The following is a 27034-nucleotide window of genomic DNA, read 5'->3' as shown; positions in this document are numbered from 1 at the left end:
ATAAATATTCACTTTTCATGTGTCTACTCTTATTTTCATGGAGAAAATAAAACCCAACAAATGAAACTACTTAGAAGCTCAAATATGTGTCAGTTATAGGTTTTAATTGTTTCATTTTAGTATCATATAAGACAGTTTGATGGAGTTATTTTGAAGCCTCACACGACGTATTAATGAGAAACTTGTATGGTTAAATGACGAGGTAGCACATTTCTTTTCTTTCATATATTCACCCTAGATGTGTGATTGCCCCCCTTCATTTGTCCATATCACTTTTTCAAATATAAAACCTTTAATTAATTTCTATTATTTCATGAGGGCTTTGAAAAATGCTTTAATTAAAAAGCAGACATGGTGTGACAGACACTATATTTAGGAATCAGTGCTGAACCTGCTGTGGAGATAATGGCAGTGTGATTATTGAACAGTAGGAGGCCTCACTGAGTCATTTTCCTGTCAGTCCCACCCACTCTTCTCAGCTTCAGCAGTGCAGCAGAAACACATGGTCATTTACAGTTAAACATGATGCTATTTTTACATTCACCGAAGGCTGACGTGTGGATTTAAGAAGTTTTAGTTGCCATGCATTTCTCATTTGAATTCAAAGAGTCTTTAGGCTGCAGAGGTCGCCTTTCTGTCAGGACGACATTGTTCTCGTCATCTCTCCCAGGCCACATTTGTCTCTTCTGAGCCCTGCTGCTCTCCTTTCCTCCCGCTCTTTTTGTCTTCGTCTCTGTTTCATGGGGCTGGAGGGTCCGATCCACGCAGCTCCGCCTACACGCAAAAACACAAATAGAAGTCAGATTGAACAGTGCAATTAACACGAACAATCATGTTCAATAACCTCTGGCCCTGCTGTGAAACACTCTGGTCTGATTTTAAAATGAGATATATCAACTTTTTAGATGAGTTCATGAATTCTAGCGTGAAGCAACAAAGTTCAGAGGGGCACTTTTAGTAGAGCTGTGCAGAATTACTTAAAAACTGTATGCTTATCTACTGCATGCTTCTCAGAACTGCAGAGTGAGCTACTGTTTTAAAGCTGACTGAAACATTTGCACCTGCCAAACAAAGGTGCCCCCTTTAACATTATTAATTGCTGTATTGCATTGCACTGATTGCTGGAACTGAGCCATCATTAATGTTATTAGTTCCACTTGTGCTTTTCTGGAGTAATGTGTCAACATGTCTGCTGTGCAGATGGTGTTTTAATATGATTCATTTGGAAACAATAAAATAACCAAGCAAGTACAAGACAGTCTGGACACTTTTGAGATGAAAGAAAAGAAAACAAGTCCTCATTAAACCAAGACATCAGTCAAATACAGCACATGAAGAAGCCTCTCTTGCTGTGGAGTTAACTGTCAGTATAGCGCAGACATTTTTTTTGTGTGTGTGTGTGTGTGTGTGTGTATGTGTGTTTTGTATGATATTATCTTTTGGAGTGTTTGGTCTTTATGGAAGGTTCTGCCTTTTACATTAGGTGTCACATCCTCATAATTGAATGTAATAGATAGAAAAGGTGCCTCTAATATTTAGTAAATATTACTTCTATCTAGCCTGAGCCCTGTTTGGAGCACTAATCCATTGGAGGTAAATATAGATGTATGTATTTTTGTATATTTGGTACCATTTAGTACTGTACATACTGACCTATTTATACATATGTTTATTTATTATGGGTCTATATTCTTCTGAAAATATTGGTATATATCCACCATGAATTGTGTGTGAGATTACATTTATTATAGATCTATAATTAAAAACATTTTTTTTTTTTGAAAATGGTCCTTTTTGAAAAGATTCAGTTATATGTATTTAAAATGTAGAATTCTCAGCCTTAGCATCCAGGGAGGCTTGAAATTATTTCACTGGTTTCCAAAGGGAGGCATTGGCAGAAACAGTTTTGGAACCACTGGCTTACAACATACATTTTTAGGGCAATATCATCTACATAGTGTAGCATACTCTCACGTTTCAGTTCAGGACACAAGCTTCAAACGTGATAACTTACTGTCGATCTTCTGAGAGGAAGAAGGAGACGATTCTTCTGTGAGGAGTTCAGCACTGTTTAAAACAGAACAACATAAAATTACCTGCTACGCAAGAACAACTGAATGAAGGTTCAGGTGAAAAATGCTGATATATTGCAGCGAGTCTCAATGGACACGGCTGTCAGTCACCTGCGGGAGAGCGAGTATGGCTGAGGTACCCTCAACCAACCAGACCCCTCATCCTCACTGCTGTAAGAATCCTCCCCCTGACGCCTGAATGGAGAGACACATTTTATACTCCCAATGTTATCATTAGTATTATTATTATTTTAAATAACTGTTAATGTCTTGATCTTCGTGTTCAACCTTGACTCTAAAAAAGCTGGGACATGAAATATCTTGTCTTTGTACTGTAGGATTTGCAAATCATTTCCTTTTTGAGTGAGGGCTGCATATATGTGTGGTCCTCATCTAATCAAATTAAGGAATTAATTGAACAAACACCTACAATCACCTCCAGTAATAAACAATAACAGCAACACTGAGATTCTTAGGAATGTTCTCTCTGCCGTTCTTTCCAGTAATTGTACTGATCCTAATATTTGTGTTTAGGTACAGTAGCTGTTAAAACTGATACGCCGATGAGACTAACCCAAATATGCACAAAAAACCACATACAGTGCAAAATTAAACCAGCAAACACAACAACAACCACAACCACAAAACACGCTGCGAAACCAGTGCAATTTGCAAGATCAGTTCATTCATGTGGCATGCTGGGTCTTTGCACAGTTGATTCAGGTTATATTTAGACAACTAGAGTTTTCCCGTTTTTTTTTTTGCTGAACACTTGTTTGAGTTTACAGTAACTTAGGTCATCTATTAATTCCCTTACAGAAACCAGGTGGTAAAAATAAAGGTACAGTGTCAAGATCCGTATCTCAGTTGCAAAAAGCGACGTCATAGTGTTAACAACATGCTCAAATTTAGATTATACATGTAGACAACAGCCACGTTTTTCCCCTTCACTGCTGTGTGCGTCTCACCTGTTCGTGTTTGTGTGTTGTTTGTGTCTTCTATGAGCTTCATTACCGCTGTGAGCCTGTTGAAGAGATGAAATGTTACAAAGACTGTGCAGGCGTACACCCACCACACATGTTCGCACAATACACTGGAGCTGCTGAGTCTCTGCAGCTCTGTGCATGAATTAACATTCCTTAGTGTTGCAGGAAATTAACACATCACACCAGCAATATGCAAATGGCTCGAGTGTCGGTGGCAACTTACCGAGCGGGAGTGTTTGGCTGGCGTCTTGGTTTCTGAAGTGTGCGACTGGCTGTAGGGAGGTGGACAGTGTGGGGCAGTGCTGTTTTTAGGGGGCAGAGGTGGAGCGCTGTGGTGAGAGCTGGGAAACTGGTAGTCCAAACTTGAGAACTGTTGAGAGGAAATGCCATCAGTGGGGATTTTCTCCTTTGATTTACTCTTCATTGGCAAGTATTGCATTAAAATTACAGGCGGAGACGAGGTGGAGAGAGGGACGAGGATGCATGTTTGAGGATTCTGAATCCCCTTGACGCTAATTAGTGATTTGTGATATTGTGATGTATAAATAAAATAACATAACATCACATGTTGCAAACAAGGTGCCTGATTTTAAGATTTTCCAGCTAAATCACAGAACTACAACCAACTGTATAGACTGAGTGAGTGTCAAACACATGGAAACAACACTAAAAAGCTACATGGTAGCGGCTCTCTTAAGATTATGTCAGCATCAGGGATTAAATTATTACCAGTTTCACAATAAAATTCCCAGTGGTTAACATTGTATTACTATTTCAAACTTCCCTAAACAATTAAAGCAGAGTTTGATTACCATACTTTGAGAAAGTCATGGTAAATACAGCCCAGCAGCAACCAAGGTTAACAACAGTCTTCAAATCATTAAGAGATTTTCAAAATAAAACTTGGTGAAATGACATCTGCATGTGTACCAGTACTTTTTTAATATTTTCAGCACACTTTAGCAAAACCTCAATGATACTGATAACCATGATATCACTATAATCATATGAAGGATTTGTTACACAATAAGGGAATTAATCCTTAAAAACTGTTTGGAAAACGGCAGGGACGTGATGATGGATGAAACATCTGTCTGACACGTCTAACATGGGCTAACTTCATACTCTCCAGTTCTGATATACCTGATGCTATCACAGCTTCTACGCTAACCTCATTGTTTGTTTTAGACGAGATGCTTCCACAGACGCCTCTCGCTTCTCACACCTAAAACCACACCCGTAGCTGCCAGTAGTCCCTCATAGGTCAATGACTGGCTGCACCACTTTTGGCACAGACACAAATGGATAACCTGAAGCCTGGCAAGATGGATTCTCACCTGATCCTGCAAATCCAGCTGCCTCTCAAGGTAACATGTTAACATGCTTATCATGACAGCGTTCACATGCTAAGCTAAATGGCATGTTCACCATTGTAGTTTGGCACGTTAGCTTACTTATAGCTGTAGTTTTTTAGGTATTTGGTTATAAGGAAAATATGAGACAAATTGAAAGTTTGTCTTGATGATGGCACTGGAGGAAAAGTTAAAAGATTACCAAAGTAGTGACAGTAATCTATCAATAAATCAGGAGACTTTTGGATTCATCATCTAGAGACTATCTGTACAATTTTTTTCCAAACTATTGAGTAGATGTTGAGCTATTTCACAGGATAAATGAAAACCTTGACCTGTTAGTGATGCTGGATGAACTAGAATTACCAGTCATGTTGCCATTTACATCCTTATATGTCAAGACTAAAACAAAAAATATAAAATATATGTATGTATGGGGCTGTTGAAGAAATTTAACAAAAAGGTACTACGTGTATATTTTTTACCCACTTTATTGACATGTATGATTTTAGTGAAGAATTTCTAGTGAGAAACATGCTGTCTTTACTTAGAGGCTATTTTTACAGGAGTGACAGGAGTTCACAGCACTGATAGGGAGCTGAACATTATGATGTTAAAGTGAAGCTGACCTTTGACCTTTTGGATATAAAATGCCATCACCGCAACATTTTATTTGATCAGACAACTGTGTGCAATTTTGTCGTAATTTGCATATGAATCTAATCAGTTCAACCTCGAGTCCAAGTGAATGTTTGTACCAAGTTTGGAGAAACTGCCTGAAGGTGTTGCCTACACAAGAATCGGACAAACTTAGGGGTCGAAGTGACCTTTGACTTCCAAAATTTCATCAGTTCATTCATGAGCCCAAGTGAAATCATTGTCAGTGGCAAGTAAAACAAAATAAACATACTTTAAATGTATTCACAAACCTTCTTCAGGGCAGCCATTTCCTTCACTATCAGCTCTATGTCCTCGTGGGTCTCCTCCTCTGCGTCGTCCTCGTCGTCTTCCTCCCACTGTCGGCTGTGTGGCAGGTACGGCTCGACGAGGATCTTCTCTGTCCCTCTGATGTCGCAGCGACAGTACGGGCAGGTGTGGCCAGCTGACTTCTGCTGATAATTATCGATGACAGGTCACAGATAGAGCAATGGAAACATTTATGTGAAATGAAGACAGACTGTCTTGACAACAGCTTCATGTCTTTTTAACTGTGTGCAGTGGAATATGTTGGACTAGTCTTCAAAGAAAAAGCCACCAGTTTTTCGAGAGATAAAGGAGGTGGAAAATACTACGTTCAACAGACACAGCAGATTGTGGTTTTTCACACATGCAAACCAGACGAAGATGAATCGTTGTAACATTTGTGTGTTTTCTTTCTTTGTTCTAGCAGACAAGCTTTGTGTGACTCCAGGTTTGTGACGCTCATATCATCAGGCTTCCCCCAGGGTTCACCTAGTTAAACTTAAGACTTTTTAAGACCTTTTTAACACCACTTAGAATGAAATTTAATGTCAGCTTCACAGTCATACCTGCAAAAGTTTTAGAATGAAAAGTTAATATGAGTTTTAAGCCCTGAAAAATAATAATTTAGCAATTAAGGAAAATAATGAAAATATTTTATTACAATACTCACATTCTTATTGCCTGGAATAGGCTTAACTCATTCGTATTTTCGATTGTGCTGCCACTTGAAAAGAAGCACTTACTGGTTCTTTTTCATTACTAAATAATTGCTTTGAAAACACTGATTGAAAACATGATTAAAAAAATAATAAATTCAGAACAGAATTGGAATGAAAAGAATATGAATATTTTAAATATGAGTAAATGTTCTTTCTAGAACAGCAACAACATCAAAGTCACTATATTTTTGCAATAATATCCCATTGGAAATGGTACTTAAATAAGCCTATGAGAAGAAATGCAAAAAATTAAGACCTTTGTCACAGGATTTCAGTACTTTAAGGCCTTATTTTGAGACTTTTAGATTCAATACTTTTTAAATACTTGGTACAGGTACCCTGTATCGTGCATTGCTTGTTGATTCTTGTGACCACAGATCCTGTTTGATCCTGACTGATAAACCTGCAAATTTAGACTATTACTTGGTCTATTTCAATCTCTTTTATTTTCTCTCACACTGCTTTGAAAATCGTGTAATAAAACTTTTATTTAAGCTGACACATCTTGCTATTTGGTATTCAGCTGCAAACGTGTGCAGATTCCTTTGTTGTGTTACTTCAAAGTTTAGCTGTCTGTTATTTTCTTAACACTCATCAAGGTCATTGTATTGTTTTGTAAAGTTACGGTTGATGAGGAAGTTTGCTTGACCACAATCTAGACTAACTTACAACTTTTCCATTGTGGTGTGACGTCCACAGAGCATATCTAATTTTCTTTTCCTGTCTGTCTCTTTCTCCCCTTCTCACTCACACTCTCTCTCTTTCTCTCTCTCTCTCTCTCTCTCTCTCTCTCTCTCTCTCACACACACACACACACACACACACACACACACACACACACACACAGACACACACACAGAGGTTTTCTCAAAGCGAGTGCGACTGATACAGTTTGTGGAGGATGTGAGCCTGAGCTCACACAGGAAGTCCTCAGCCAAATGTCAGGACTTGCTGCTCTGCACCTTTGCAAAGACTTGAACGCCTCCCGAACAGATGGGAGGCAACTGGCTGAAACAAAAAAAAAAACAGTAGTGGAGCATGAAACTGCAATTGGCCAGCAGCAGCTTTAATTCTGATTGGATGTCCTTAATGTCATGATTGAAAGAGGAAGTATGAAGTTGGGGGAGTCCCGTTGCAGGACACGCTGTTCACATGACAACTTAATTTTGATTTAAAGACAGACTTTTGGGACAGGATTTCTGCAGGCTTCAACAAGTTAAATTTGATACTTTAAGACTATTTTAAATGCAATTTCACATCCATACTGGCAAAACAGTACATGCACAGTTAGTTTCAATATTGTTTTTTTTTCTGCAGTTTTTAGTGTCATCAATACAATTTTATTTTCCAAAAAAACATCTAAAAGCAAGACCGAAGTTAGTGGAACTTAATAAAAGTAACATAACTTCATAATTCAATCAAAATTTTAAGGTCTAAAATTCAGATTATTGTTTTTAAAGGACCTGCAGAAACCCTGTGGGACTTGTGTGGCATCTAAAAGGGTCAAATGAAATTGACCTCAATGAAGGATCACCATATGATATTCTGTGCATCTCTGACATTTATACAGATATGATCAGACTGAAAGTCTCATTATATTCTCTGTCTACAATTTTACACTTGTCAGTTCACATACTGACAGCATCTGTCATCAACATTAATGGTTCAATTCACAGCCGTTTCCCTTTTGAACCAGTGAACCAGGGTTCGCGCTTGTCTGTTCTGTAACTTATCAAACTATTTGCTCATGCAAAGAGCTGGTTTTACTGTCAGAGGGGGGAGGTGTGGAGTCTGCAGCTCTCTTTATGGCCTGAGACAACTGAAGACGTGACACATTTGAGGACACAATGTGACCTAAAACACAGGTGTACTGAATTTTTCTTAAACTGCTGTGTTGTTTCAACAAGCCTGACAAGGCGCAATGTGACTTCACAGTAAAAAGTGAAGTGGGATGTGAAAGCGCTCTAATGTTATCATGAAGGCAGTGTAATAGTTACACACTAAAGCCGTGGTAGACAGTTTATTTTTGTCGTCGTTGGTTCCACAATGACCTTTAAGCATAAAGTTATTCAAGAGAAAGCCTGACTTCTGCTCCTTGTCTTGGCTCTGTTTTCAGTCCGTTGTTAAGATTGTTGATTGTCGAGTCTCATTCCTGAAGCGTCAGTATTTGAGGACCTGGAAATAAGACTCAAAAACCTGAGAATGACACTCAAGAGCTGTTTTTCTCCAGAATTTATTACAGCAGCTTTAACTCTGAATAGGCAATATCATCAGTACCAGTCATTATTTTTAAAGCATGCCTCTTTTCTATTGAAGTTTTGCACAGCCTTTCTATATTTCAATTAAAGAAATTTAGAGAATTAGAGAAATTTTCTCGTAGTTTCTTGGCTTTAAATGAATAAATCAGCCACGGCATGGATTTGTGGTGATTAATTTATAAAGCATACTGTTGCATGTGAATATCAGTGACATGCTTTGTTGAACAAAGAACATATTTTTCAAATCAACCCCAAACCACATTCAAATGACCAGCAGTGATACAGTGCGGCAGGGTTACAACCAATAACTAAACCGTGAGAGCGCTGAGTTACAGAAATACATCTACTTTAGTCAAACCAGACTGCTTCAGTTCACTGAACACACAACAAATGTTACGGTAACAATTAGGGGTGACTGATATGCAAAACATGGTATTGTGATTTAGTGGAAATGCTTATTTTTGCGTTTTATTTTCACTGACAAAGTATATAATTCAGCTCAAGTAACAATCTATCTTGGTTCAACATATCAGTGTTAGGGCTGCACAGTTAATTGCAAAATTAATAAAACTGCAATATGGCCAAGTGTAATATCTAATACCCAGAGCCAACTCATAATTTTTTGAAAGGGGAAAAATGTGTGAGAAAACAGCATTATAATTAGGTATTGTAGTGTTACTGAGATTCCCTGGCCTGAAAATATTGTTCTTTGGTACAGACCCCAACAAATAACACACCATCACAATTTTAATAGTTTTCTCTCAGTAAAAGTGAAAAATGTAATGCAATCATTTCCACTAATCGTATCCCACATTGCAACTGCAATTTCGGTCTAAAGCCAGTATTTAGTGTATGTTTTGAAACAAAGGTGGATATACTTTCTGTCCGTCACTCGTGTGTGGCTGCTTCCTGTGCAGGTACTAGAGGGTCATCAGCCAAGAGAAACACCGAGTTCAGCGGTCTGCAACCTTCACTCTCAAAAGAGCCAGTTTTGTGTAAAATTAAAATTTGCCTTGAGCTACAACAATTAAAATTCTCTATTTTTTCTCAGAAACTAGCAACTAGCAAAATTAGTAATTATATAATATATAATTTAGTGATTTAGTATTATACATTTTTTGTCAAAGCCACAGGGAGCCACTGGAAAGGGGCAAAAGAGCAGCGTGCAGCTCCGTAGCTGCAGGTTGCTGACCTCTGACCTGATTCATCAGCAGCACTAGAAACACCTGGGCAATCTCAATCGGTTTATTTGAACTAAGGTGCATTTGATTTGGTTAAGGTTTTCCTTGTGTTTCTGCACCACACGACAAACAACACACACACATACATACACTCACCCACTCGTACCCACCACTTACATCCTACTGATTACACACACCAGCTACTTCAGCATCAAGTAAACTAATGTTATCTGTTGATCAGGAAACTCTGTAATCAAATCACCGACAGCTGAGGCTGAGCAGCCGAGGGACATCAGAAGGGAAACCAGAAAATATTTTCCTTCAAGCTCCACTGCGTCATGAGAGAGAAAGTGCATCACTGGGCGCAAATTTTGCGTACGCCATGGAGTGCAAAATGAATCATCAACAATTTCTAATCATTTTTCCAGACAAACTGAAATACCATCAAATACCTGTAGTGCTTACTAGACAACATTTTTTGTCATTGTTGGGTCAGATGCTAGCTTAGTTTTCTTCGTATGTTGCTCTTTTTAAAAACATATAATTTGTTTATTGGCTTGCTTGTGTGTGTCTCCCTTGCAACGAGCGGGGGGTTTGAGGTGAGCTTAATCATCTGACGGCCCTCCCATGTCAGCTGATTGACCGCTTTCACCACAGCCATACTGATACGAAATAGTAGGGTAAACACAGGAGTTACTAATGATTTGATGATTTGATTTTTAAGGTCCCGTTCCATTTAGTGTAGCAGAGCCTTTCCAGTGAGAATGTGCCAACCGTACATGGAGCCTGTTGCAGTCACTCCTGCTCAATTTTTCTACTTTTCCAACTAATATTCTTATTATTATGCTCTTGCATTTACCACACTTAGCATTATTATTCATTTACACTGTATATGCGTACACTGTTGTATTTAGTGTATACATATTTTTCTATTTTTACACATCTTACTGTCTTATTTCCAATTTTCTAATAATTGAAAAATGACATATTTATTTTTCATACTTTTACAACTTACTTACTTACTCATACATACTTTTATTCTTATCATGTCTATATGATTATGCATACTTCTGTTCTTGAATGGGAGAAACTGTCATGCAACCAATTTCTCCCTGGGGATCAATAAAGTATTTCTGATACTGATTCTGAAACATGCACAACAGCAGCACCTTGACTCTGTTTGACCTGAATGGAACAAAACCTTAATTAGTAAGTGGATGAGGGTTCATACCTGCCAGCCTATGAGACAGGGTTGACACAGGAGATGTCCACAGGGCTGAATACGAGTGTCCTTATCCCTCTCTGCACAGATTTTACACAGCTGGAAGGTGCTGCCGATCTCACAATAGAGCTCATACTGCTCCTGTTACAGTGGGTAAACAGACAAGACAGAAAACAATAAGAGAACATCTAAGGATGTGATCTATGCTGTATCTTTTGTGTAGCTTCAGGATGCTGTTGGCAGTTTGATAAATTGATAAAAAAAGGTATAAAGTGCATCGGCTTACTTCTGTTACTTTGACTTTGCCCCTCTGGGCCGGTTCACACAAGCTCGTCAGGTCGGGGTTCACATCACGACCATCTGGGTAAAGGTAGCTGCAGGCAAACAAACACACTGCACTTAGAGAAAAGACACAAACAAAAAACAAAATAAAATAAACCAGTGACCTGTGTGCGTTCGTCCTAACCAGCCTTCCTTGAAGCCCTGAATGAGCGCCTGGTAGAGAGGTGTATTCTGGGGGATGGTCTGGACGATGTTACCTTCAGTGGTCACATGGCCAATAGCCCACTGGCCCATTCTCGTGCAGCTCAGACGAAAGATATAGCTGGGAGGGAAAGAGATCCTTAAATCACAACTTGTTTACAAAGCGTAAAATTGACACAAGTAAATTCAGAGACATTTTGATATTAAAGTTCACATAGAAGTCACTTCGATATTATTTTTCTTTTGGGTGTCAGTGAGTTTCCTGAAAAGTTGCTCTGCTCTTTTATATTTTCTTGGCTGCTGTTCTCTTACACAGCCGTCAAACTGTAGAAAGACTTTAACTTACAAATTTTCTTTAAGTCCTCAAGACAGACAGTGTTTGAAGGGAAGAAGATGCTTTTGAATAGCTTTTCCATGGCTAGTTTGCTTTTTACAGCATTTCAAAGCTCTTTTCAGTCTATGGAATAAAGTATTTTCATGATGTCTCAATGCAAGTATTTAATGTCAGCACTGGGTGAAACCTCTATTGAAGGAGATCTAAATTAGCAGGAGACCTGCTATTATAATGCGCTATTGTGCTCTGTAAATTCTAACAAGTTAAGTTTATGTGAAGAAATAATAAACTGAAAACCTTGGGAAAAGTTAATAAAAGAACTTGTCAAGTCATGTCAGTGTTAAGATGTTTAAGTATGAGGGCAAAACTTACTGAAAACTCAGTGTAAGCAAATAAGGTAAAAAGACTCGTATAAATAAAGTTAAAACACTATTTAATTTAAGTAATGACAGTGTTTTTCATTTACAGTAATTGAGAGGTGAGACATTAAATCGACATTATTGCTCCCTTATTCAAATGTATTTGTGAATACACGTCATACTGACATTTACCTCCGGTATAAAGACCAGTGGTTGCAGCCTGTGTGCGTGTGGTAAATGTGAGAGGAGGGTGAGGATCGCACGAAAGCTTCAGAGTGACAGAAACACAGACCATCCATAGTAGTAACCATAGTAACTCCCACACTGCCTACTTTAGCTGCGTGTGTGTGCATCGTGGAACCTCTTGCTTTTCATTGCGGCGCTCATGTTAAGAGGTTCAAGCAGCCACATGGCTCGTGTGTTACATGGTGTTTGGACACCAAATACATTACCACTGTCTAATTGTGCCATCAATATCAACAGGCACTACAATTGTGAAGTGAAAGTGTCTGCACCCTGCAGCAGTAGCAGAGGAACAGGATCAAATTTCAAATGCCTGCGCTGCAGTGAAGTTAGTTTTAAGATGAATATTAAACAGCCACTCACTTAGGAGGCAGAAGGAATCGAATACCCAGCTTAAAACTGACTTCAGTGCAGTACACTGTAGACTAATCACAGTTGCTTATTGACACTTAGATATGGCTGAAATCTGCTTTAGGGGCAATTATACAGACCCACAGCATCACCAAACAGTCATAATACATAAAAGTGAGTATTCTCTTCTTCAATACATTATCATGAAAGTGTTAGCTTTTGCTAATATGTCAAAACTAAACAAACGATGTGTGTTTAATGTTAGCACTACTTAACAACTCGTCTATGGACTTCAGCAACAGCTGTTACAGTCAGAGGGATGTTTGATAGACCTGCCAACTCAAACCTTAATACCGAACAAACAACACACAGCTTTTGTTTTATTCAAGGTGAAGGAAAGAGCCAAAGAAGGTGTTCTAATGAGCATCATCACTCTGCATTTTACCTATTTTTTTTTTTTACACATGATGCGTGCAGTTCTCAGGAAAAACAGACAATAAAAGGAATGTGTTTACAGTTACTACAGCTACATCATATCAGCAACATGACCTTTCACGTCAGTTTCAATGTCTGTATGTCTGTGGAATATATCAAAGTGATGAAAAAATGAAGGGTGGTATTTTTCCAGTGTGCTCTCTCTTATTCGTTTTCTTTAACTCTCTCTCTCTCTTAAAACTAGGGTAAACAAAAAGGTAGGTTTGCCATAAAAAATTCAGTGGTTGTATGAGCTCATAATTTATATTCATAATAAATATTTTGCCGGTAAAAATAATGTGGATAAAGAAAAGAACTACAGCCCAATATTCAGGCCTTTAACAGCCCCTGGGCAGAGACACGGCTGCTCTCAACTTACACAACACATCCGCATACCTAAATGCCAGAATAGGCTGATTGTCATTTACTCCCAAAATGACATATATTATCAGCGTAGAGTACCGGCAGTGACAGACTTATCAGACCTTAACTGTATTTTACACACATTGTAAAACGGTCACAGTTTGGTCAGGTTTAGGGAATAAAACAATGTGATTAGGTTTAGGAAAAGATTGCGATTTGGATTATAAAAACCATAGGCATATATACATAGATGCCACATTGGCCTTTGTATGCTGATGTTGCCACCATTTTCATGTAAAAGATGTAAACAGGGGAGCAGCATTTTTTCTGGATAAAAAGCAGTATAACGTTTTTTTCTCAACCAACCTCAATGAGTGGCATTATACTCAAGGGTTTATGATCTATATGGAGTAGGAAAAAAAAGTTTTGTTTTTTTCCAAACTTTCTCCATATAGATCATGAAACCTTGAAACCACTCATTGCCATTGGTTGAGAAATATATGTTACAGTACTTTTTACCAAGAGAAAAAGCAGCTCCCCTGTTTAACATGTATTTGTTCAGGGTCAGTTTTGACCCAACGAAAATGGTGGCGTCATCGATGTAATGCAGCAACAAGCTGAAGCAGTCAAGGCTGCATCTATGTATACACATCCATGGAATTTCACACGGGACCTGAACCCTCGTGTCCTGTGCTTGTTTGAGCTTGTTTTAGCCATCCATCCATCGCTCCTTAAACTTCTCCTGTCGTACTTACTATGTCCACCAGGGGGCCTAACATTAAACAGGAATATCAGTCGAAATAAGCTGCTTGCACTTTCGACCAACATACATACGGGCTGCCTGAAAGAGGAGATAAATCCATAATAAACACAGTGCAGCAGAACGTGGTATAAGATCATCAGTGATGACTCACTGCATCTGTAGAGCGACTTTTAGACTTCACATTCAAGTTGATATTATGTCTATATAAATAAGCTACCTGACTCTTTAAGTCCCTTCCCTCGCTTTTCCCCGCTTCTGATCTACATATGCTGATCTCATACATGACCTGTCTGCAATCTAAATGATTGAGAATCCATGAGTTCGTCTATATACTTTCATGGAAGTGTACTCGACATACCAAGGTTAAAAACCCTTTGAGTACGAGGCAGAAATCTGGAAAGCTTGAGTTTGATGTGCTATGAGAAATACTCAAGAGAAAAGAAACACAACGTACTTCAATACAGATTAAACCCTAATAAATAAAGCCTCTTGAATTAAACTTTTCATAATGAATAGCCAGGTACTTCAAATTGTTGAAGTGCTGTGGGTCTATGTTGCTTCAAGGGCCAAGTTTCTTTTAACTGAGATCAACTCCAATTTGATGTAACTCAAGCACTTAGCAACCTCTTCAGTGCTATTTTAGGTTTTGAGATATGCCTGACATTAATCAGCTTTGCTTTTCTGAGAGGTGCATCAGTCAGAAGTCAGTCAGAGTTTGCTGGCGTCCTCGTCCTCACCTCCCGGGTCTGTGCAGGTAGTGTTCCAGACGAGCTACAACCTGGTCGTAGGTGAGGAAGGCCATGTAGCCAGGATGAGTCACCGCCAGCTGGTTCCAGTTCCTTATCAGTGATTTCCACGGCTAAAATGAGAGAAGAGGACGCTCAGAATGGGAACTCACGTCTGTCATGTGCTAAGGCTACACAATTAATCGAAAAATATTATCAAAATCACAAAGTGCAATACCCAAATCACAGAAAATATGGGACAAAACACTATTATAATAAAGTACTGTAGCGCTGCAAAGATGTCCTGACCTAGAAGTCTTGTTCTCCAGATGTAAGAAAACATGTTTGTTTAGCAGAGACCAGATGTCACAGCATCAAAATTGTGATCTTAAATCATATTGCAATCACAATATCTGTCAAAATTATTGCAATCGTGTTTCACCATTAAAGAAATAGCTCTGCATTTCTGGAAATAATTCGCTAATTTGCTAGATGAGACAGCAGCTACTAAGCTTAATTTAGCATAAAGACTAAAACAAGGGGAAACAGATTACAAAAGACAATAAAACCTGCATAGCACTATCTCCTAAGCTTACTCATTAACATATTATATCTTATGTGAAACAGCAGTTTGTGGTTTTGATGGGGGCTTATGTGGTGGACTATTCTTCGCCGGGTGCAGTGACTTCCTGAGGCCGTAATCACAAACATTCTAAGAAAAGTCTCAGAGATCTCTTATCAAATCTCTTAGCAAACAACTCTAAGCAAGGAAGGGACAGAAACTTTCTTGTTAGTGAAGAGGTGTGGTTGACCCAGTGGTTAGGTAGGAGTCATTTTTTTAGAGGAAGTGATTGGTTGATAAAAAAGAAAAGAAAAAACGGTTTAATTATGAATACTATTTAAGAACATACATGTTGAATAAATTGTAAGACAAACTTTAAAAGTAGTCTGCAAAATGTTTAAGTGGTCTGTTCACATGCTGATATTTATTTGAAGATTGTTACGTCCATTGATGCTGTTTTGTGAGCCTGCCAGATGTGGGCATCAAATGGAAATGAAATGAAATGCGCCGCAATATGAGAGTGTGAAAGTACTGTTATTGTTTGCTTGATCACTCTGCTGATAAAGACTGTGACAAAGTCATCGCTGCAGCACTTTTGCAAATATCTTAAGTGTTATGATCACTTTCATTTCTGGCATTAGAGGCATTACTGCATTAGGTGTGAGATTTATCTGCCTTGTTTGGTTTTATTTGCTTTTGTAAAACATCTGTAATATTGGTAAGGGAAGTGATACATAAATAAAGTTTATTATTATGAGTATGTGAGTGCAACTCTAAGGAGATCTGCGACAAACATTATCTCTGTATGATCTTATCTGTAGTGTTTTACTAACTCATTGTCATTCAGTGATTGGAAAATGTTTCTCCTTCCTCTTTTTCTTTCTGCCATTTTCCCCTCTGCGTAGGAAACTATAAAGCCTGTTAAAAGTCCTCCTCTCTACTCCTAACAGTTTTTTTTTACCTTAGGAGCTCTTTTAAGGGCTAAGATGCTTTGTGAATAACTTTTATCTTTATCTACTCTTAACCTTAAGGGAAAATTCTTCTAAACGTCACGATTCTAAGAACTTTCTTTGAATTTCATTACTGGGAGCAACTCCTTGAATGAACTATGAAGCTTTGTGAATACAATGTCCTGGTTTAAGAAATAAAATATAACATTTCGACGTGAGATTTACACTGCTTCGTGACATACAGTGAACGTGTGAACTCAAGCGGATGGAGTGCAGATGAGTAAGTTAAGTGTCTAAGTTACTAACACAATCTTCTTAAGTCAGCCTCGTCTCTATATCATTGGAGGACAGCACTTGTAACTCCCAACAGCTCCCTGTTTTCCTTCCAAATCTTGTCCTTTTTTTAGGACATCTCCATAAAAAGGCTGCTGTGGATCATGCCGCTTCTCAGCCTTGTTAAATAATCTCCTGATGTTTGAGTGGCAGGTGGGTGGATTTTTTTGTCCCATCTGGAGAGAGCTAAGCTAACTGTTTCCTCCCATCTTTATGCTATGAAATGCTAGCCTGCTGCTGGATGGAGCTTTGTATTTAACGTACACAGTGGTGGAATAAAAATCTTTTGCTTAAGTAAAAATACTAATACCACACTGTGAACACTGTACTCCACTACAGGTAAAAGTCCTGTATTCAAAACCTTACTTAAAGCCACAATATTAACTTTTCCACATTAAAATGTCTGTTTCCTACAATGCTCAAACATAGAGAAATCCATAATTTATTCAAGGCAACAGTGTGTTTCCTAGTTAGTTCCACTAGTTAGTTGCTAGTTGCTGTAACTTCTGAGAAAATTCGAGGTACGCCAGAGAGTGAGGAAGGAAGGAATATTAGATGAATAAAACTGTAATGTGGCGGTGGTTGTTTAACAGTGAAGGTAACAATTTCAATTTCATTTCCACGGTACTTCAGATGTCATCAAACTACGTCTTTTGTTATTGTTTTAATGTAAGACAGACCACTAGCAGCACATATGGTGCATTTAGGTAAACATATATGAGTATTATCAGCAAAATGCACTTAAAGTAGCAAAAGTAAAAGTGCTTATTATGCAGTAAAATGGTCTGATGTCAGTGTTTTACTATTGTATATAATGTTTTGGATTGGATTTGGATGTGTGTGTTGCATTTTACTGTTGTAGATGTTTAAGGTTGAGCTCATTTTAACTATTTTATATACTGTTGGGTAGTTTATTCTACAGCAATGCATCACATTCTGCAAGATCAAAATATGGTTGTAGTGTTGCTGTCCTGTGAACACCACAAATAAAGTCAATAAAGTATAAAGTCAACTTTTTTTAAAAGAGAAAAACAGCTCTGTTTGTAGATTTGTGAAAAGGCATTTTTCAGTGAATCAATGAGGCTTTTTAAAATATTTATTTAGCTGCAGAAGTAGGAGAATGTTGTTGAGAAAAGTACCAAGTACAGGTACCTTGAATTTGTATTTATTAATATGGGACTTTTTTGAATATACTTAGTTACGTTCCACCACTGAGTGTACAGATATGAGCGTGGTATCCATCTTCTCATTAACCTCTTGGCACAAAAGTGACTAAGCGTACTTATCAAAATGTCAAACTATTCTTTTAAGTAATCCATTTATTACCTTTCATTGGAAAGCTTCACCTTACCTGAAACAGTCTAGTGAAAATGTCAAACTCGAACACAGAGATGTGATCATTACAGGTGAGGTCTATAGTTGACTTCAGGGCCATGGACTCCATCCCCTCCTCAAATGAATGGACACTCTGCAGCTGCTCTTTGAAGCTGTTCCACTGCACAATACACCTGCAACAACACACAAATAACAGAAAACGCACCCACACAAACAAAACAAATGTCCCTCGCTGTGAAAATTTGACTCACTTGTTGCCAAATGAATGCCTCCAAAACTCCTCAGCCTCTGTCTTGGTCACCCTGTAGGTGTCGCCTTGGAAACTTCCCCCTGGAAACATGGCCTTCAGCTCCCACAGAATGTGGCTGAACAGCAAGGACAGTTTGGTCAAGTTCCTCCTGAGATTGAAAAAGCACACTTTCAGTTGTCGGTGCAGAAATAGAAATGGCTATACGTTGCTCGGAAACGTTTTCTGGCCCAGTGGTGTTGAAAATATATACAAAAAAATACAAAAGTGTAGGCGTTTAAGTTTGTGTGTGATAACAGTCTGTGGTCTCATACAAATATATAAAGCCAATAACTAATTTGCCTTGAACTGATAATCTTTATCTCACATACTTCCTTATTAAAACTCAATGTTTGGGACATTTGTATCTACAAAATCATACATCTTTATTAATCTATATCATGTCTATCATTGTGGTGCGCTTGCATTCTACTTGTGTGATTTTTCTGTTAAAGTTTTATGTAATTACATAAAGTATTGCTAGCTTAGAATTAAGACTCTAACTTGCAGCGTAGGCGTGTGTAATCATGGGTGTCGACTAGGAAAGGATGTTCAGCTATGAATAGATGAAAAGAAGAATAAAAGAATAAAATAAAAGCCTGTAACCACCTTAACTGTTGTACATTTGATACTCTACTGCTTTCTTTCCATCAGTACACACATGCACAGAGGCACAGATGCAAACACACACAACAGGTAGTCCAGCTTGCAAACAGGATGCTCTCTGCTGCATGTGAGTTTGTAAATACCACAAAATGTTCCAGTGGCCAGTGTGTCACTTCAGACCAGTCTTCACCTGTATTTATTCTCCTTTTAGGGTCTTCTGGGGTCATTTACAAATAACCTTTTATTTTTTAGACAGTTATTTTTGCATGATTCTCAAAACTTGGGATTATTTTTTAAGATACTCTTCACACATGTCTCTCTGCCAACATGCAGCTCAGTGCAGCAGGTGACTTCACACTCAAAATGAATTAAACCTAAAAAAAAAAAGACACTGTAGAAGTTTACAAACACATTTTTTTTTAGATATTTTTATCACAGATTCCTCCCACAGTGGCCAACATCTGGTTTAAAACAGGTCAAATGAAATAAACAGTTCCTTCGATATGGTGTGATCAGTGCAATAAAACACGTGATACATTTTTTCATAACTTGAAGCAGAAATTATAGCTTAAATAACTCATTTGATCAGATTTTTTTTTCACAGATTCAGAGAGCAAATAAAGCATTGAGCCAATTCATTTAGACTGATTGATAATTTAATGAAAGGATTCTCTCACTTGAATTTAGAGTCTTCTTTATTCTGGCGACAGCAGCAGCTTGTTATGTGTACGTTCAGTATCTTATTAGTTATTCATAACAATTTGGCAGCGCACCAAAATACTTTATATACAAAATACAGCGAGTGCAGCATTTTTCAATATTACTGAGTCACCAAGTCAGGTCTCCTCCATTTTTACCTTCAAGCCTCAAGTCAAGTCGAGTCTCACAGCGCACAGACAGCTCACATTAAGCTTGTTCACACATACGGAAAAACTTTGCATTTCCATGCCACTGGTCAGAATAAGAAGGCTTTGAAGCATGACAGAAATGTTTTGGGTGCGTTATGACCTTTTGCAGACATGCAGTAGAGTTGCGATGTCTCATGAAACAGCTGTGACAGTTGCACTTACAGTTCTGAAAATGTTAAGACTGTTTTTTAAAAAAGATGCCAAAGTTATTGACAAAAAAAGAAAAATTACATGGGAATGCATCTATTGACACTGAAACCTTAATAAAGTATATAACAACTCCAGTCATTCATATCTATTGAATTGGATCATACCAAACGTCCTCTTTTGCAAGATATTTTTGATGCATGTCTGGAACTCTTGAGCAGATCTGTCCAGGCACCCAGCCTTCATTAAAAGGACATTTCTTTGTGTGAGTGGTGGTTGTGGACTTTCCACCTCAGTGAGGAAAAGAAAAAACCTCTATGGGGTTGAGGAGGGGAGAGTACAGCGGGAGGAAATGTGTAGCCGCATCTCTTGCTCTGGCTCGCCCTTCATGTGTAAAAATATCACAAAAAAGGCTGAAGAAATTTGGCGGTGAAATTGTAGATGTTATTTTTGAAGGCAGTAGTGATGCTGGACAATGCATTGTATTACGGTAATCACTGGTTTCGTAGCTGATCCTTGCATACTGTGTCTGTTTGATCAATGCACCTGACGAGGCTCGATGTGATCTTGATCTTGACTGATCATTATCTCATGCAGAAGTTGAGAATAACTTTGAACTCACACATTTGAAATGGTGCACTCTACCAGCACCCGCTAGAAGAACAAACTGTGAATTCTATATATATTTCAGTATGTTCTTAAAATAGACAGTGTTTATTTACCAAAGCAACCCCTGATTAAGCATTATTACAAGAAAATGTAATAGAAATTACATTTCAAACAGTCTAGACCAGGGCCCAGACGCCTTTTCCCACATAAACTGGTATTTAAAAGAACTTGTGGTGAGAATGCGCACTCCTCACACATACTTGAGACAAGGTGCACAGTTTTCAGGAGACAGCCGCAGGTGAAATGATGAGATGGACATGAAATCTGAGAGATGTAACCTTGTAGTAACACATAGTTTCAGTGACCATGTTATTATTTTGCCCTCCACGCAGCGATCTGTAAAATGTCCCTCAAATGCATATTTATAAACTTATGGTCAGTTAATTCTATCATTCTTTCATTTATTCTGGAGCCATTACTTTCCTGTTAATGACTGGTTTGATTTGATCCTTAGTGGTGGTGCCATAAATAGCCACAACTGTGTGCAACAGTTGTTTTCTTCTTTGCGGTTTTTCTCATTGACAGGTCTAATGTGGAGCGGCATCATATATATATATATATATATATATATATATATATATATATATATATATATGTATATATATAGCGCTTTATAAATCTGAGGAAAAGACTGCGTATGAATATTTCTGACTTTAACTTGTACTCTTATCTTAAAGAGATAGTTCATTATCTACTCACCCTCATGCCAGTTGAAGGTCGGGTTCAGTTTTTCAGTACGCAAAACACTGCTGGAGTTTCACGGGAAAACAGCGTGACAAGTTTTTAAACATAAAAACTGGAAAAAACAAAAGAAATCTTAACTGTAGATTCTTAGCTTGGAGACACACTCATATGTGTGTACATACCGTCTGAACATGGTGTCTGTGGCGTGACGGTGTGCGCGTGCAAGTGAATGATATGTCGGGGCTTTAGGAGACTTGGATTGTACCAGAGGAGCAGTATGGAGGTACTCTAAGTTTTCTTTTTTGGTTGTTTTTTTTCTGTTTGATAACCAGTCACCATTCACTTGAATCGTTTCCTGTGAAACTCCAGTAGTGTTTTGTGAACTAAAAAAACTAAATACAATGAGTACACTAAGATATTATGTGAACACTGATCAAGTATTTGTCAGTCATAATAAATGCAAAATGAAGGTCTCTGGGACCAGGTTAATGTTTTCATGAAATGTATTGAAAAGCTCAATTTTCATCTTTAATAGCTACTTATTTGTACTGACAAATAAATGTATGCAGATTATGTTTCTTATTTTGTTTCTGCTCACAGTTCTAGTTGTATGGTTGACAGAGTTTGCACATTTGCATGTTTTTCTTACTGTAAATTCCAGTCAGAGGAGGTCAAAGACACCAATATGTCACGTACAATAGTCTTCTGTCCGCTAAACCTTCCCCTGTCTGCTTGTGCCGCCTTCACCTTCAGTCTTATCTCAGTTCTGTTTTTAGTTTTACATGGTGGCCGGGCTGAAATTTCACTTGCTGAAGAGAGATTATCATTCTAACTGTCCAACAGTCAGTGCTATTAGAAAAAAAACAAAGCACTTGCAGCTTACTGGTCTGAGTCTGTGGTATAAGACGCTGCAAAAAAGAGGACATTGTGGCAGAACGTTATAAAAACATAAAAGAGGACATTTAAACAATTTGCCGTGACATCTAAGCCACATTACACATAACACAATGTGAATTTGCCACATGACTGCCCATGCACATCAGCCTGCGGCGACAATGCCATCTGTTATCGTCTTCTGGAAGATGACGCAATAATTCTTCTAATCATTTGATTTTCAGATTCTGATGAAATAAAATCTGATAAAATCTAGTGTCTGTAACAATTTGCATGCAATGAGTGTATGCTGTGCAGTGGAGTAAATAGAAAGGATGTATATGTAACAGCTGGATTAGAGCTTAGCCGTGACTCAACAGACTGAGTAGGGCCGGGCGATATGGCTGAGATTAAAGTAACTGCACAGTATTACATAGCAAGAATAAGTAAGTAATGTCACATAAAATTATTTTAATTTTAATTTTTTAATGTATTGTGTAAAATGACAGCATGATGATATAATCAAATTGTACCGATAGACAGATGATTGTCATTTCCATTGAAAGCGACTACGGTCACCGGTGAAGAGACGTTTAGAATTTGGCTGAAGACATTGATTGAACCAGAGCTGCAACTAATGATTATTTTCATTGTCGATTAATCTGTCGATCATTTTCTCTGTTAAACGATTAATTAATCCTGTCACAATCTTATCAGTCGAAGTGTTTTTCAAGTTGTTTCTGTAACAATTATTTACATTATCGATCAATCTGTTGATTATTTTCTACACTATTCGGTTAGCTGTTTGATCCATATTAAAATGCCGAAAAATATTGATCAGTCTAAGATGGTGTCTTCAAATGTCTTCTTTTGTCCACAACTCAAATATTCGAGTTTACTGTCAAGAGGAGTAAAGAAACCAGAAAATATTCACATTTAAGATGCTGAAATCAGAGAATTTGGACTTTTTTCTTCAAACCCAGGTCTGCACTGAACCCCCTCACCCGCCGCGTCTTCACAACCATTAAAGTGTCCTTGTAGCTCTTCTTCAGAGTTGTCAAAGTTGTAACTAACATACATTAGTACTTGCACATGCATTACGCTACAGCAAGAAGCACTATTTCTTTATTTAACATTAATAACATTACGCCGTCCTGGAAGTTCCATATTTATGACATTTTATATACACCATTAAATGTGTTAACCTACCAGTGAAATATAACTTTCTTTCAACTCACATCTCAACAAAGTCTCAAAATGATTAAACAAATTGACGGTTGGTGACACAGCAATGTTTTAGTTGGTTGAAAAGAGATTTAAAAAAAAGATGTCTTACACGTTCAGACTGAATATCGACCAGATGATATTTGGCTGGTGCTCACAATAGATAGATAGATAGATAGATAGATAGATAGATAGATAGATAGATAGATAGATAGATAGATAGATAGATAAGAATGTGACATACAGGTTGTTGAAATTCTAGTTGCGACCCTTTTGTACAGTAAAGTCATTACTACATTGCACAGTGTTGGGGTGCATTTGCAGTAAATACAGCAGAGTAGTTGAGTCTCATCCTGTCCTGAATTTAGGCCTCATGTAGTTTAAAAGACACAGTAAAATAAAAGCATTGACTATATGTGTAAACAACTGTATGGAAATAAACAGAGTTGTTCAAGGACAGTCTCTCTCTCTCCCTCTCTCTCTCTTGCTTGCTCACATACTGAGGTTGTAATTTCTTTCGCCTGGTTTCCCCACATTAGCATCACAAAGACGCAGGTTTGGCCCCTTTTTCCACCTTCGTCATTAGTAGTCCCAACAGCAGCAGGGGACGCAGCCCAAACTCCAAGTAAAAAAGTCACTCTCTTTTAGTTGCTCAAAAATATCTACTTTAGCCAAACAGCAAATTTACAGAACACTGTCATTTCTCTCTCTTGGTGCACAGTGAAGGCTGTGCTTGACTTGGGGGAACTGGGGAACAGCTTCTATAGATTAAGTTATTTCAGATCTTTTAATGTAGTGTTCAAGGAGGTCTCAATCATAACTGTAAATTATTAAGTCATGACTATTTCTTTTGGTCATGCAAATATAGAACAGGCTCTCATAAAAATCCCGGTCCCATGGTGCTGGACAAAGATTTAAGGGATGTGCGGCCTCTTTATGACCCCGCGGTCAGTTTATTTGTCTTACAGTTACTTAGCAGAATTTATCTGAAAAACAAGATCTGGTTGAGTTGGAAAGAAAAGCCCATCCTCATTAAATGGTCAGTTACCTCGGGTGGTACCGGGCCAGATAGTTGTGGTGTCATTTGTTCAGGTAGTGAAATCTCAGACATTTTTTTGTTTGCATGAGTTTGAATGGAATTATTTTGTGGTGTTCATATAATTTCATAACTCTAAAGCAGTAATAGGGAAACTTTTTCTATTCTATTCTATTTACAAAAAAAAAACTTTCCCCATTACTCTGATGTCACTGCCAACAATTTTCATCAGAATTAGAAAGCAAACTCGCTATAAAAACAATGTTATCTGTGGATGATCCTGAATTACAGGGGCACCGTTTCTGGAAAGAAACGCTGCCGTTCAGTTTATGCAGTTCTCTAAAAATATGCAGTTTCTGTAGCAAGGTAGGCGGCAGAAATCTGTGACAGATATTATTTAAAACCTGAGCAAATAAAAGAAAAATAGCTAGATAGTGTCACAGGAAAGTAAGAAAATGTGTTTGTTTTCTAATATTTGCATTTAAAATAGAAATGTATAAGTTTCCAGGTTGCAACACTAATTGTATCATTAATCTGTAGATTATCTATTATATTAATCAATTATATGGTCTATGAAGTGTGTGATTTCCTCGGATGTCTTGATTTTTCCGACCAACAGTACAAAAACCCAAATATACTAAATTTACATGGATACAAAGGACAGAAAAACAGCACATTCTTACATTTAGGAAACTAAAACAAGCACATTTTGACATTTTCAGTTAGACAGACTGAAATTTTTAATTATAAAAATTGTAACTCATTAATTGATTGATTGTACTGCATTATTTTTTGTCTCTTTAAAGAGATACAGGATTGTGTTTTAATGATAATATAGTTTTATTATTTAATTAATTGTCACTGTTGCTGATATATTCATGTCATTGTTATTATAGTGACAATACGCTGTATTACCCTTTTTATTGTGTATTATTTTCCTTAATGCTTTGGCAAGATTGTTCACATAACATTTAAGTCAATAAAGCTTAATTAAATTGAATGAAATTAATTCACTCTCTCGTGAGTAATTGTTTTTTGATTTGTACAAAATGAGAAACACGTGACAGTAAATGATTCTTACCAAAAGACTGACTACTTATTGAGAGTAAAGGAGAGAGGACAAAGGACACATTAATGATGGATTTATATAAACCTTTTTTTTTAAAGTAAGATGTATTTTAGAATGAAACACTTAAAGAGAAAAAGCTGACAATAGTGGTATAGATCTTTAAAGTGTTTTTCCAATCCAACCTGTCCACTAACACGTGCTTCTCCTGTGTATGGTTGTAGGTGTCAGTTCAGTCTTACCTGTAGCTGGACGTCTCCTCAAACATCTTCTCCCGTCCCTCTTTGAAGAGCAGAACGGCCCTGTCCGTCTTATCCAGCAGGTTTCTGACATGGACCCTCAGGTACTTGGCCTCGTCCCCTCGGGGGACCTGGCCGCCTGCCGCCCTTGGGCCTCTGTAGGGCTCCCAAACCTGCATGAGCAGCGTCATTGTCTCAGATATCAGCTCGGGCAGGTACGGCGGGCTGTTCCTCAAGGCCAGCCGGGGGTTAGTGCACTGCTCGTGGAGCCTGTCCAGTTTTTTGAGGGCCTTGTCCACCAGCCGCTTGTCTCCACTGGAAGGGGCTCCTGAACCAGCTGCTGCCATAACTTCACTGTTGTGTGTTTGAATGTGATGAAAAACAGCCTTAAATGTCAAGTCTGTCTGTACGTATGGGGGCGTGACAATAAATAATAACGGTCCTCCCTTTTTTTAAGATATGACACCTCAATGTCTGAATGTTTATGAGCAGAAACACAAGCACGGGCTCAAATTTTTGAGTGTTTAAGCTGGCATTTGTCGTCCTTTAAATGTTTTTCGTGTGTTCCCAGATTCATCTGAAAAGCACACATCTCAGCCTCCTAAAACAGCATCCACCCTTGGACCGTATATTAATAATCCAACAATAGATAGCATGTTCAATTATGGCATGGCTAAAAATGCGCTCAAAGCTAAGCATTTCCTCTCAAAACAGCCACTCCTGTCCACTTGTAGCTGCTCACTCCTCTGTCAGAGCTTCAGAAAAACACAAAAAAAAAATAGAAGATCTATTACACAAGGTCAACAACAGCAAAGATACAACAAAAGAGGCCAACCACGAGAAAGAATGAACTAAAAAACAAAGCAAGGCAGTGACTGAGACTGACACTCAACCCTTGAAACAGTTTAAAGTTTTACCCACTCTCTTTCCTCCTCTAACTCCCTGCACTGCTGCTCATTCAGCCTGTCTTGCCCTCTGTTTATCATGCTTACCATTATTAATCTCAGCAGCACAGCAGTTCCACATCGTCAGGGTCAACCGAGCTGAGACATCTACTCACAGCACAGCGGAAGCATGTCCTCTGTCATTGGCTGAGATGTTGCTGCTTCTTCTTTGTGTCTCTTTCTTGATGTCACCCTTGCTCTGTCTCTCTCTCTCACTCCTTTTGGTGCAGCCTTTGATTGGTTTCCTGGTTGCAGGCGGCTAAACAGGTTTGTTTTCTTTGCTCTAATGCTTAGGCAGGCAAGCAGAGAGAGAGAGAGAGAGAA

General features: G+C 38.1%; 1 protein-coding gene across 3 annotated transcripts; it reads right to left on the bottom strand.

Annotated features, from left to right (window-relative positions):
- Positions 1-83: 83 nt before the first annotated feature.
- Positions 84-26940, bottom strand: cblc (Cbl proto-oncogene C). 3 transcript variants are annotated; one of them, XM_084727135.1, is made up of 14 exons: positions 26759-26940; positions 25770-26521; positions 18280-18426; positions 18045-18201; positions 14861-14982; positions 11220-11357; positions 11040-11127; positions 10763-10894; positions 5340-5522; positions 3282-3428; positions 3041-3096; positions 2184-2267; positions 2015-2067; positions 84-774 (listed from the first exon to the last, which is right to left on the bottom strand). In XM_084727135.1, exons 2-14 carry the CDS (start codon positions 26111-26113, stop codon positions 638-640), a joined length of 1788 nt encoding a protein of 595 aa, XP_084583261.1. In that variant the 5' UTR covers positions 26114-26521; positions 26759-26940; the 3' UTR covers positions 84-637. The 3 variants fall into 3 exon arrangements, with proteins under 3 accessions (XP_084583261.1, XP_084583262.1, XP_084583263.1); XM_084727136.1 differs by having other exon boundaries at positions 25770-26120; XM_084727137.1 differs by having other exon boundaries at positions 5340-5519; positions 26759-26939.
- Between the last annotated feature and the right edge of the window lie 94 nt (positions 26941-27034).

Source organism: Lutjanus erythropterus, chromosome 9 (genome assembly GCF_056507025.1).
Source record: "Lutjanus erythropterus isolate fLutEry1 chromosome 9, fLutEry1.hap2, whole genome shotgun sequence".
NCBI lineage: Eukaryota > Metazoa > Chordata > Actinopteri > Lutjaniformes > Lutjanidae > Lutjanus > Lutjanus erythropterus.
The sequence above is the reverse complement of the archived record's forward strand: the minus strand, read 5'-3'. Positions and strand labels throughout refer to the sequence as shown.

What these genes read in the sequence shown, in the direction of transcription:
- cblc (XM_084727135.1), bottom strand. Translation starts at nt 26,113, where the DNA reads ATGGCAGCAGCTGGTTCAGGAGCCCCTTCCAGTGGAGACAAGCGGCTG. An exon ending in TACCTGCACAGACCCGGGAG is followed by an intron (nt 11,358 to 14,860) that starts GTGAGGACGAGG and finishes TTTCCCTCCCAG; the next exon opens with CTATATCTTTCGTCTGAGCT. An exon ending in GCAAAGTCAAAGTAACAGAA is followed by an intron (nt 10,895 to 11,039) that starts GTAAGCCGATGC and finishes CCACTGTAACAG; the next exon opens with GAGCAGTATGAGCTCTATTG.